The following is a 12,429-nucleotide window of genomic DNA, read 5'->3' as shown; positions in this document are numbered from 1 at the left end:
CGTTTCCTCGATCAGAGGAGGCCGTCTAATCGTACAAGTGGCAAGGAAGCTCTTTGAGTTCTCCTTATTTTGATATTTAAAAAAATGTTCTCCAGCGGGTAGGGCATTTTAAAGGCCTTGCACGTGGCCAACCCAGGTTCGATTCCCAGCATCCCATCTGGTCCCCTGAGCATCTGGTCCCCCCGGGTGTAATTCCTGACTGCAGAGCCAGGAGTAACCCCTGTGCATCACCAGGTGTGACCCAAAAAGCACACACACACACACACACACACACACACACAAAATGTTCTCGAGGAGGGTGTTTGAGGACTTACTCCTGGCTCTGTGCTCAGGAATCACTCCTGGCTTTGTGTTTAGGTCTACCATTTGGAGTTCCCGGGCTTGTATTGGGACTGGCCTTGTGCCAGGCAAGCCCCTTAACCCATATGCTCTCTTTTTTCCCTCTGGGGTCTCTTCAGTAGGGACACCAATCCCATTCCTGGTCATTCTTTCTCATGGCCTACTCCTCTCCTAGTTTTCCCACTTAATTGGTATGATGCAGTGAATTCGGATCCAATGTATGGGCTGGAGCATACATTGATAGCGTAGTGGGTAGGGCGTTTGCCTTGCACGCGGGCAGCCCAGCCAAACCGAGTTTGATTCCTCCGCCCCTTTCGGAGAGCCCGGCAAGCTACCAAGAGTATCTCGCCCTCATGGCAAAGTCTGGCAAGCTCCCCATGGCGTCTTCAATATGCCAAACACAGTCACAACAACTCTCACAATGGAAATGTTACTGGGCCCGCTCGAGCAAATCGATGAACAACAGGAAGACAGTGCTACAGTATGATTATAGATTGGGAGCGGGAGGTGGGGTCCTCACAACTGTTCTGTCCGTAGCAGCTGTGTAAGAAAATGCTTTAAGGGTTCAGGCTTTGTGTTCAAAGATACTGAGTTCAAATCTTGCCTCTTACTGCTGACTAGCTGTGACCTTATTGAGGCTGGCTGCCTTGAGCCGCTACTGCAGAGTTCTGCATTTTTGTCCTTTCGTTTCTCCTTGCATTGCCATGAATACTGCACTTTTGCAGAAGGATTCTGCATTGCTTTCCGCAGAACCCCCACTCTGACCTTCTAGTCGCTGCAGTCTCCCTCACCTGGTCTCTGCTGCACCAGCCAGTGAGACAGTAGCCGTACGCTCACATCTGCCCACATCTCAGCCATTCAGCCAATGTCACCCCCTTGTCATCGTGATGGGCTTATTCTCCCTTCTGGTTTATATATTCCTGCGTTTGTTTGGCTCTCTGATGCCCTCAGATGGGTTTTGTTTGTTCATATGCACTCTAAGTTTGTTCTTCAGGGAGAGATTGCTCCCGTGTGATTGGTCCAAATGGAATTACGCCTCCAGTACAGAATGGCGTCCAGATGATTTTAGAAGTCAGCCCAATCAGTCATCGGGCCAGAAAAGCAATTGCTGTGAGGGCTGGGAGCACAGGAGGTACAAAGGGAGGCACGATCTGAACAGAGGATGCTCAGAAAAGCCTTAGACTGCATCATAAACGGTGTTTGGAAGCTCTCCAAGGGGAAGAACTTGCTAGAACATTGTGTTTTTCCTGACGTGAATCAGATTCCATTAGTGGTTAGTAAAATTAATTTAGCAATTGGCCTCTGCAAAATTGGTTTTGCTGCTAACCTAACCCCACACCGTTAGTAGGAAGTAGAATCGATGCTTCTTGCTTTGCATTTTGTTCCTTACTCCCCTAGGGGACTTGGGCGTAGGCCCCCCACAAGCGGGGCCCTAGCACGCTGCCCATGTGGCTGACCCGGCTTTGATTCCTCTGCCCCTCTCGGAGAACCCAGCAAGCTACCGAGAGTTTCTTGCCCTCACAGCAAAGCCTGGCAAGCTACCCATGATGTATTCGACATGCCAAACACAGTAACAACAAAATCTCACGATGGAGATGTTACTGGGCCTGCTTGAGAATCAGTGAACAAAGGGAGGACAGTGCTACAGTGCTACTCCTCGAGGGAGACTTGTCTGTAGAGCCAGGACTTGAATCAGTCACCCGAGTGACCTTCATTGTGTAGAAAACTCCCCTTTTTTTGTTTTGTTTTGTTTTGTTTTGCTTGCTGGATCACACCTGGTGATGCTCAGGGGTTCCTCCTGGCTCTGCCCTCAGGAATCATTCCTGGTGGTGCTCAGGGGACCCTATGGGATGCCAGAATCGAATTCTGACCAGCCACGTGGAAGGCAACCACCCTCCCCGTTGTGCTGTCGCTCCGGCCCCTGGGAACTTCTTTTTTCACACAGGAAAGAAGATAAATAGCATAGTTCTTAATAAATGTAAAATACATTTAAGTAAAGAGACTTAACATTTGTCTAGACATATTGATCGTTGGCAAGTCAGAGTTCCAGAGGCCAACTTAAACATCTTTCCTGGGGAGGGAGAGCCTTTAGGATATTTTTATTACTTGTGTAACATGCTTTTAGTGACAAGTCTAAGAGTTCCTGTTCACAGGAAAGGAAGGGATGGAGCATGATTGGGAATGCTCCAAATAGGGCAGGATTAGAACCGTTTCCCATTTCTTCCCCTTTTGTTCCTTCTCTGTTCTTCCTGTTACAAGCGTTTTTTTCCTGTAGTGTGTGTCTGTGAGCACACACACACACACACACACACACACACACACACACACACTCTTGAGGTCCAGAGATATTCCCGGCCCCCATACACCTCCGCCAGCACTGCCAGGTGGAGCTGGTGTCCCTGACGCACTGGGCCCTGAGTGTCCCAGCCGCGGCCCAGGAGCTGATAGCCAGGCCCGCATCCATTACTAGGCAAGGATCTCACCTCTCTGTGTAACCCTCTAGACAAAGAGCTACGCTTCAGAACTCCCCCCCAATTCCCAAGCCCTTTGTTCTCGCCTCCCACGGTCTCATTTGCCTGACCAGAATGGTCTTTCCAATGGAACTTAGGGGTTGGAGCTCTAGGACAGCGGGGAGGGCGTTGACCTGGCACGCGGCCGACCGGAGTTCGATCCTGACATCCCATAGGGTCCACCCGGCACCGCCAGGCCAGGAGTGATCCCTGAGTGCAGAGCCATGAGGAACCCCTGAGCATTGCCGGGTGGGACCCAAAAGAAAAAAATTGAACTTAGGTGCTCTGAGGGTCTTTTCATTACTAAATTCGAAAGAAGTCCCATGGATGATACTGTCCATGTAGTACCACTTGTATGTAAACTTCATGACTTCATCTTTTCTAACAGCTACATAGTACTCCATTGTGTAGATGAGTCAGAAAGAGAGGGACAGACATAGAAAGATTGCATTCATCTGGGGAACATAAAGTAACAAAATAGGAGACTAACACCCAAGAATAGCCGAGATAAGTACCAGGAGGTTCATTCCATGGCTTGGAGGCCAGCTGTACTCGCTAGGGGAAAAGGCAGCTCAGATAGAGAAGGGAGCACCAAGTAAAGGGTGTTGGGAGGATTCTCCCAGGATGGGAGAAGCATGCTGAAAGTAGACTATAGACTGAACATGATTGCCCCTCAATGCCTCTTTTGCAAACCACAGCACCCAAAAGGAGAGAGAGAACAAAAGGGAATGCCCTGCCACAGAAGCTGGGTGGGGTGGGGGGGATGGGGTGTGGGGGTGGGAGGGATACTGGGACCTGTGGTGGTGGAGAATGGGCACTGGTGGAGGGATGGGTACTTGATCATTGTATAACTGAAACCCAAGCCCAAAAATTTGTAAGTCTACAACTGTACCTCATGGTGTTTCTCTAATAAAAATTAAAAAAAAAAAAAAGAAAAAGAAGTCCCATGGAGATGATGGGACATGGAGAGTTGTTTGAGGAGCGGGCAGGGTTGGGGAGTGTTCGCTGTGCTCGGAAAACCCGAACAGTGCGGTGGGGCAGCGCTGGGGAAGGGGCATGTTCCAGAGCACAGCCGGGAGCACTCTGAGCCGAGATCCGCCAGCGCTGACCAGCTGCCCTTCTCCTCCCTGTCCAGGCGTACTCCGTCCACGATGAGGACATCGGCTACTGCCAAGGACAGTCCTTCCTCGCTGCCGTGCTGCTGCTGCACGTGAGTCATGTTTCGTGGGCTAAGTGGACCTGATTTTCCTTTTTGATTTAACTGATGGAGATTACCTGTGGCATATCTTCTTTGTTTTTCTTTTCTTTTGTTTTTAGAAAAAATTGAATCACCGTGAGATAGACCCTTACGAAGCTTGTTCATGGTTGGTTTTCAGTCCTGCAGTGTTCCAACACCCGTCCCTCCACCAGGGTACATTTCCCAGCACCAGGGTCCCCAGGTTCCCTCCCATCACCCCCACCCCAGCCTGCCTCTATGGCAGGAGCTTCTCTCTCTCTCTCTCTCTCTCTCTCTCTCTCTCTCCCCCCCCCCCCGTCTCTCTCTCTCTCTCCCCCACTCCCATTATGGTTTGCAACACAGATACTGAAAGGTTGTCGTTTACCTACTTTGAACACTCAGCTCTTGTCCAGCGTGATCATTTCCAATTATTATTGTTATACTGATCCCTTCTCTATCTTACCCACCCGCAACACATGGCATCATCTTTTTTTTAAAACGTACCTTTGACGATCAAGTAAGAGGCCTGATTTCAGAAGCAGGACAGAGTCTCAATAGGATTCATTTTGCTGGCTACAAGAGAATTTGGACTTTAGATAACGAGACGCTTCCAGAATGAAAGGAGCTGGTCTTGCTGCTCAGACAGAAGCAGGTCACGTAAAGGAATGGGGCAAGAAAAATCTCCTTTTTGTGACTTTTTTGGTATACTCTGGGCTGGAGCGATAGCACAGTGGGTAGGGCGTTTGTCTTGCACGCGGCCAACCTGGTTCGATTCCTCTTCCTCTACCCCTTTTGAAGAGCCCTGCAAGCTACCGAGAGTATCTCACCCGCACAGCAAAGCCTGACAAGTTCCCCATGACATATTCCATATGCCAAACACAGTAACAAGAAGTCTCACGATGGAGATGTTACTGGACCCGCTCGAGCTAATCGATGAACAACGGGAGGACAGTGCTGCAGTGCTTGGTATACTCTCTCTCCTTAATATAACAATATTTACAGAGTGTCAGTTGTCAGTTATTGGTGTACAAAATTGAATTGCAGATTGAAGTAAAGTATTATTTGTGGGGAATTTTTTTGGGGGGAGGTCAAGCCTGGAGATGCTCAGGGGTTTCTCCTGGCTCAGCACTCAGGGATCTCTCCTAGCGGCGCTCGGGGGACCCTATGGGATGCTGGGACTCGAACCCAGGTCAGCCGTGTGCAAGGCAGACGCCCTCCCCACTGTGCTATCACTCTGGACTCTATTTTTTTTTTTGTATTCTTAAAAGGCCTCATGGCACAGATAGAGTATACACAATGTAGGCACTTGCTTATTATCGTTTTTCATCTTTGAGGGGCCACACCCGGCAGTGTTTGGGGTGGGAGTGGGGCTTGGGAGATGCAGTGACGGGGATTGAGCGCATGGCCTCACATGTGCTCGGCCTGTGCCCTTACCCTCGTGCCAGCTCTCCAGCTTTTCTTTGTTACACGCCTAAAATGATCTTTGTCATTTTGACTAAATGACATACATGCCACATGAAAGCAATCAAGAACAGAGCGGAGCACTAGCCAAACCCAGCTCTGTCAGAAGATTCAGAAAAGACTTTCCGAAGGAGGCGGGAACTTTGCCAAGACACAAATAGTTGCGGCCGGGGGAGGAAGAGGGAACGGGAAGAAGTGGAGATTCCTGCACACACACAGGGACCAACATGTGCGAGTGTGTGGAAACACAGGAGCTACAGCCTGGAAAGGGAACAGTGTGAAATCAGGCCCCTCGGAGTCATAGGCAGGGGCAATCCTGGGAATATATCCCAAAGAGGCAAAAAAGTATAGTCGAAGTGACATCTGCACTTGTTTGTTCATTGCAGCACTGTTTACAATAGCCAGAATCTGGAAAAAACCTGAGTGCCCAGATGACTGGTTAAAGAAACTTTGATACATTTACACAATGGAGTACTATGTAGCTGTTAAAAAAGATGAAGTCATGAAATTTACATATAAGGGGTACTACATGGAAAGTATCATGCTAAGCGAAATGAGTCAGAAAGAGCGGGATAGACACAGAAAGATTGCATTCATCTGGGGAACATAAAGTAACAAGATAGGAGACCAACACCCAAAAGTGGCCGAGATTAGTACCAGGAATTTTGCTCCATGGCTTGGAGGCCAGCCACACATGCTAGGGGAAAAGGGAGCTCAGATAGAGAAGGGAGCACCAAATAAAGGGTGTTGGGAGGATCCTCCCAGGATGGGAGAAGCATGCTGAAAGTAGACTCTAGACCGAACATGATTGCCACTCAATGTTTCTTCTGCAAGCCACAGCACCCAAAAGGAGAGAGAGAACAAAAGGGAATGCCCTGCCACAGAGGCAGGGTTGGGTGGGGGGGAATGGGGGGTGGGAGGGATACTGGGATCCGTGGTGTGGAAAATGGGCACTGGTGAAGGGATGGGTACTCGATCATTGTATAACTGGAACCCAAGCACAAAAAATTGTAAGTCTACAACTGTACCTCATGGTGTTTCACTAATATAATAATAATAAAAACGTAAAAATGGCCAGAAAGGCAGGGACCAAATTATGAAGACTTGTAGTCATGCCAAGAAATACGACTGATGAGGCAAGGGGTTGACGGTCAGAAGTGATTGTAGCCACACAGGAAGAATGGAAGGCCCCTCGAGTAGCCGAGCATTGAGTAGGAAAGTCAGTGAGGGGAACACTCAAGAGATGAAGCAATAGGTAGAAAAATGTATTCTGGAAAGTAAGTCGCAGAAAAGGGCTGGCATGCCGGATGGTAACTTACGTTTTTTAGTTTAAGATATTTGGGGGACAGCAAGTCCTTGGCTACCTGGGGCCAAAACGAAGACAAAGCTGAGAGTGCAAGAATAAATCATGTGGGACTGGAGCGATAGCACAGCAGGGAGGGCGTTTGCCTTGCACGCGGCCGACACGGGTTTGACCCCCAGCATCCCATAGGGACCCCCAGCACCGCCAGACGTAATTACTGAGAGTAGAGCCAGGAGTAAGCCCTCAGCATCGCTGGGTGTGACCCAAACTGTCAAACAAACTGTCCTCCTGTTCGTTGTTCATCGATTTGCTCGAGCGGGCCCAGTAACGTCTCCATTGTGAGACTTCGTGTTACTGTGTTTGGCATATTGAATACTCTCGGTAGCTTGCCAGGCTCTCCGAGGTAGCTTGGATGGGTGTGACCACTGTCACTGTCATCCATTGTTCATTGATTTGCTTGAGCGGGCCCAGTAACATCTCCATTGTGAGACTTTGTTGTTATTGTTTTTGGCATATTGAATACAATACATATTAAATACATATACAATACATATTAAATACATATTAAATACATATTAAATACATATACAATACATATTAAATGTGACATAGTGGTCTGGCAAATCAAAAACAACCATTTCTCTTACTTGCTCATTTTTTAAAATTTATTTTTCATTTTTTATAATTTTATTTATTGAATCACCATGAGAGCAGTTACAAAGTTTTCGGGTCTAATCTCGGTCATACAATGAAACACCCGTACCTTCACCAGTGCCCACTCTCCACCACCAAAAACCTCAGTATACCCCCATCCCACACCTTCCCCCTACCTGTGGGGCAGATGATTTCCACATTACTCTCTACTTTGAACACATTCAATATTTTGACACCAGAACCATACCACAACACTAGGATCTGCTGAAAAAGCAACAGTAGACAATTTGTGTTCTATTGCTGGTTATGAATAACATATGATGTTGCGTGGCTGCAGTAGGGCCATGTGATTTTGAAATTCTGAAATTTTAACACTTAAATCTGGAGGGATTTCTGCCAAAAGCCACTGGGTTTCAAGATTTGCTCCTGAGTCTCTGGGATCATGGCCGTTGAGCAGCTTGATCAGGAGTCAGAGAGGCCGTTCGTAGGCGATGACTTGGGGTCTTGTTGGGGTGGGGAGGACAGGCCTGGCTCCACCCCCATCCCATGAGGCCCAACAAGTTTCGTCGCTGCAGGCCCAAGCCTGACTGTCCAATGGCCTCTGGAGGATGACGGCCACTGAGTCGCCAGGGAGAAGCAGGCGGAGGGACAGCACCCTTTCCCCCCGGGGTGGCCTGGCGACAGCAACATACTGTGGGGTCCAGACACATTTCTGCGGAAAGCCGCTGGGTTTCAAGATTTATTTCTGAGTCTCTGGGATCATGGCCGTTAAGCAGCTTGATCAGGGGCCAGAGAGGCTGTTCGTGGGCGATGACTTAGGGTCTCATTAGGATAGGGAAGGCCCGGCTCCCCCCCCCCCCCATCCCGTAAGGCCCAAAATGTCTCGTCACTGCTGGCCCTGTCCAATGGCCTCAGGAGGATGACGGCCACTGAGCCGCCAGGGAGAAACAGGCGGAGGGACAACACCCTTTCCCCACTGGGGTGGCCCGGCGACAGTAACCTACTGCGGGGTCCTGCCGCATTTCTGCCAAAAGCTGTTGGGTTTCGAGATTCGTTTCTGAGTCTCTGGGATCAAGGCCGTTGAGCAGCTTGGTAAGGAGCCAGAGAGGCCCTTCGTGGGCGATGACTTGGGGTCTCGTTGGGGTGGGGAGGACAGGCCCGGCTCCACCCCCATCCCATGAGGCCCAACAAGTTTTGTCCCTGCAGGCCCAAGCCTGACTGTCCAATGTCCTCTGGAGGATGACGGCCACTGAGCCGCCAAGGGGGAGCAGGTGGAGTGAAAACACCCTTTCCCCCTGGGGTGGCCCGGCGACAGTAACGTACTGTGGGGTCCAGATGCATTTCTACCAAAGGCCACTGGGTTTCAAGATTTGTTTCTGAGTCTCTGGGATCATGGCCGTTAAACAGCTTGATCAGGAGCCAGAGAGGCCGTTTGTGGGCGATGACTTGGGGTCTCATTGGGTGGGGAGGACAGGACCAGCTCCACCCCCATCCTGTGAGGCCCTGCGTGTCTCATCACTGGGGGCCCAAACCTGACTGTCCAGTGGACTCTGAAGGATGGTGGTCACTGGGCTGCCAGGGGGAACAGACCAAAGCACAAAACCTATTCCCACCTGGGTTGGCCCAGCACCGGTAACCTACTGCAGGGATTGGACGCATTTCTACCTAAAACCGCTGGTTTCCAAGATTCGTTTCTGAGTCTCTGGGATCATGGCCATTAAGCAGTTCAATCAGGAACCAGAGAGGCCTTGCCTCCAATTATATAGCTGAGCCGGAGGTGGTTTGTGGGTGTGTTTCCCACATACCTAACTTTTGGCCATTTACTTTTTTGGTAAACTTTGCCCCATGTTTTTGGGGTCTGGCCAAAGGCACAGCATCAATTTTGGGGTATCTGGAAGTCTGAAGGCGCCATGAGGCTGCTGATGCACTCGCCTCACAGGTACAGATAGACCTGCTGGCAGCACCATACCCCCGACTTGCTCATTTTTGGGCCACACCCAGCTGTGCTCAGGGCTTACTCCCGAACCTGCACTGAGCATCATTCCTGATGCCGAGGACTGAACCTGAGCTGGCCACGTACAAGGCAAGCTCAGTATCTGTGGCACTATCTCTCCAGCCCCCCTCCCCCCCCCACCCCCCCACACACATGCAAGGATTTCTTCAAGGTTGCGTTCTGGGAATCGAGAGCAGTTAAAGTAGATGCATGGTCCTGCTAAAGTAGATGCAGTTAGAGTAGATGCAAGTTAAAGTAGATTCTGGTATCTCGGTGTGAATGCTGCTTGTGTCGTACAGAATTACTGCCCCTCCACCATTGTCCTGATGTCATTTCCAGTCTTCACCTCTTCTTGCCCCCATCCCTCGTCTCCACTCCCCTCTGTAACCTCAGTTCTGTATTCAAAGTTCAAGGAGTTGTTCTCCTTAGGTGCTGTACATTCCTATTTATTAAGACGTCACGGTGATATTTATTGCTTTATTTTATTTTATTGGCTTTTTGCATCACACCTGTTGATACTCAGGGGTAGGTCACGCCTGTTGATACTCAGGGGTTGGTTACTCCTGGATCTGCACTCAGGAATTACTCCTGGTGGTGATCGGGGACCAAATAGGATGTTGGAGATCGAACCCAGGTCGGCCACATGCAAGGGAAGCTCCCTACCCATTGTACTATCGTTCCGGCCCCAGGGTAATATTTAAAGAGAAATACAAGAGATCCTTTATTAGCAAAATAGCCAAAGTGTTCAAATCAAAGGCACCTGTGAAAATTTGCACACACTATCTATTAATATAATTACACAGCTGTTTCCATGGCTTGTACAAAATAATGAAATGAAGGAATGCCTTTAAAATACTTGAGGAAAGATTAATGCAATTAGTGTACTGTTAGTGAAAAACACAGTGTATTATAAATTTTAATTGCTCATGTGTGATAATTCTGTTAGAATATTTCATTAACCCATTCACCGACCAATTTAAATAGAATTTATAGTTTTCCCATTTTTTACTTATATGAGTTGACAGAAGAATACAGTATAACTGAATTCATTATAGTGGTTTATCAGGTTCTAGAGATACATAATTAGGGTCTTACTGACTAATTTTTTATCAGTTATATAAGCTGTTGCTTCTACTTTGCTGCCAGACACTTTTTTGGCAGCTCCATATTAATCATTGTTGGAATTTGATTCTTTGGGGAATTCTATCTTTTCCTCTCTCATGGTCATTTATATGAGACCTGCCTAACAAGAAAAATAGACCAAAAATAAAATTATTTCAAAAGCAAAAATCTTGAACTTTAAGGTTTTTCCCATGTCCTAAATAGTTTTTAAGAAGAAATTATCTTCTCTTGGTGCTTGAAAATTTCTAGATGCTTTGACAATAATGTTGTTTTATGTAGCATTATTTATTATAGTAGGTCCTGCAATATCTACTGACGTAGTTGATAGTTGGAGAAGAATTTTATGTCACACATTGCTTATAACATTAAAGTGTTCAGCTGCCTTTGAAGTTAAATATGCAGTAGTAATCACTAAGACACAGTAATTGTATTTAATTGGAAGTATGTACTTTATTTACTATAACATATGCAATGTTTTAGATAACATATATAGTGGGGTCACACAGCTGTGTTCAAGGTTTTACTCCTGGTCCTGTGCTCAGGGATCACTCATGGCTTGGGGGACCATCTGGGGTGCTGAGGATCGATCCCAGGTCAGCTGCATGCAAAGCTAGCGACTTACCAGCTATCCTGTCTTTCCAGTGCTAGTACTTTTAATATTTTTCTAGCATATTGTCAAGTAGATTTATTGGACACCTACACACGTTCTACCTTTTAAAAGTATGTGTGAATACTGATTTGAAAGTATTTTATGTGTGAATTATGTGTGAATACTGATAAAATTATGTGTGAGTACTGATTTGAAGCATGAAAGCTTTGCAGTTTTTTCTAAATAAAAATTTTAATTTTATTATTTTTGACAAAGAAGATGATTAAAATTATCATCTTGTTAAAAATAATTTAAATTTCTTGGGGCTGGAGTGATAGCACAGCCAGTAGGGCGTTTGCCTTGCATGCGGCTGACCTGGGTTCGATTCCCAGCATCCCATATGGTCCCCTGAGCACCACCAGGAGTAACTCCTGAGTGCAGAGCCAGGAGTAACCCTTGTGCATCGCCGGGTGTGACCCAAAAAGCAAAAAAAAAAATTTCTTTTTTATTTTAAAGGGGTTGGGGCTGCCTTGGGAAGCTGTCTTGTCTGTGCCAATGCCAAATGCCATGAAGACAAGGCCTCAGACTGGCCCAGGAGCGATAGCACAGCGGTAGGGCATTTGCCTTACACGCAGCCAACATGGCCGACCCGAGTTCGATTCCTCCGCCCCTCTCCGAGAGTCCGGCAAGCTACCGAGAGTATCTCGCCCGCACGGCAGAGCCTGGCAAGCTCCCTGAGACGTATTCGATATGCCAAACACAGTAACAACAAAGTCTCCAATGGAGACGTTACTGGGCCCGCTCGAGGAAATCGATGATCAACGGGAGAGCCTTTACTTTACTTTACTTAATGCTGATGGGAAACCGGAAAAAAAGGGAATAGTTTTTCTGCAGGAGGAGGGGTTTAGTTCCAGAAAAACTCTGGGAGGACAGTGTTTCTCTGTAGGATTTAAAGTGCATGTCTGCTTTGACCCAACAAGTTTTCTGTCAGGAAAATTACTAAAACCTAAAATCCACCCCCAAAATTGCTCTCTTTTGGTAGGAAAGCAACAATTTTTAAAGTGTGATTCTTTTGTTTGCATAAGGGGACACTTGGCAGGTACACGAGACATTGAGTAGTTCTGAGATCTTGCGAAAGAAGTGTGACACCAGTGAGTAGGGTTATACATGCAGAGAGAGAAGGAGTGAGATTTTTGTCTCTCCATACTTCAGTTTGAGTTTTAGAGCAGTTACCGTATTACC

The 12,429-nt window shown here is 47.6% G+C and overlaps 1 protein-coding gene across 2 annotated transcripts in view; it reads left to right on the top strand.

Moving 5' to 3' along the window:
* The window catches only part of RABGAP1L (RAB GTPase activating protein 1 like), a 393,084-nt gene that overhangs the window by 217,791 nt on the left and 162,864 nt on the right, over nt 1-12,429 (top strand). For both annotated transcript variants that reach the window (XM_056108612.1, XM_056108613.1), the window contains exon 15: nt 3,985-4,059. In XM_056108612.1, the coding sequence (XP_055964587.1) occupies nt 3,985-4,059 (75 nt within the window). The remainder of the gene's footprint in view (nt 1-3,984; nt 4,060-12,429) is intronic.

The sequence above is a fragment of the Sorex fumeus genome, unplaced genomic scaffold (genome assembly GCF_029834395.1).
Source record: "Sorex fumeus unplaced genomic scaffold, SorFum_2.1 ptg000226l, whole genome shotgun sequence".
Taxonomy (NCBI): domain Eukaryota; kingdom Metazoa; phylum Chordata; class Mammalia; order Eulipotyphla; family Soricidae; genus Sorex; species Sorex fumeus.
This window is presented reverse-complemented; position numbering and strand designations above follow the sequence as displayed.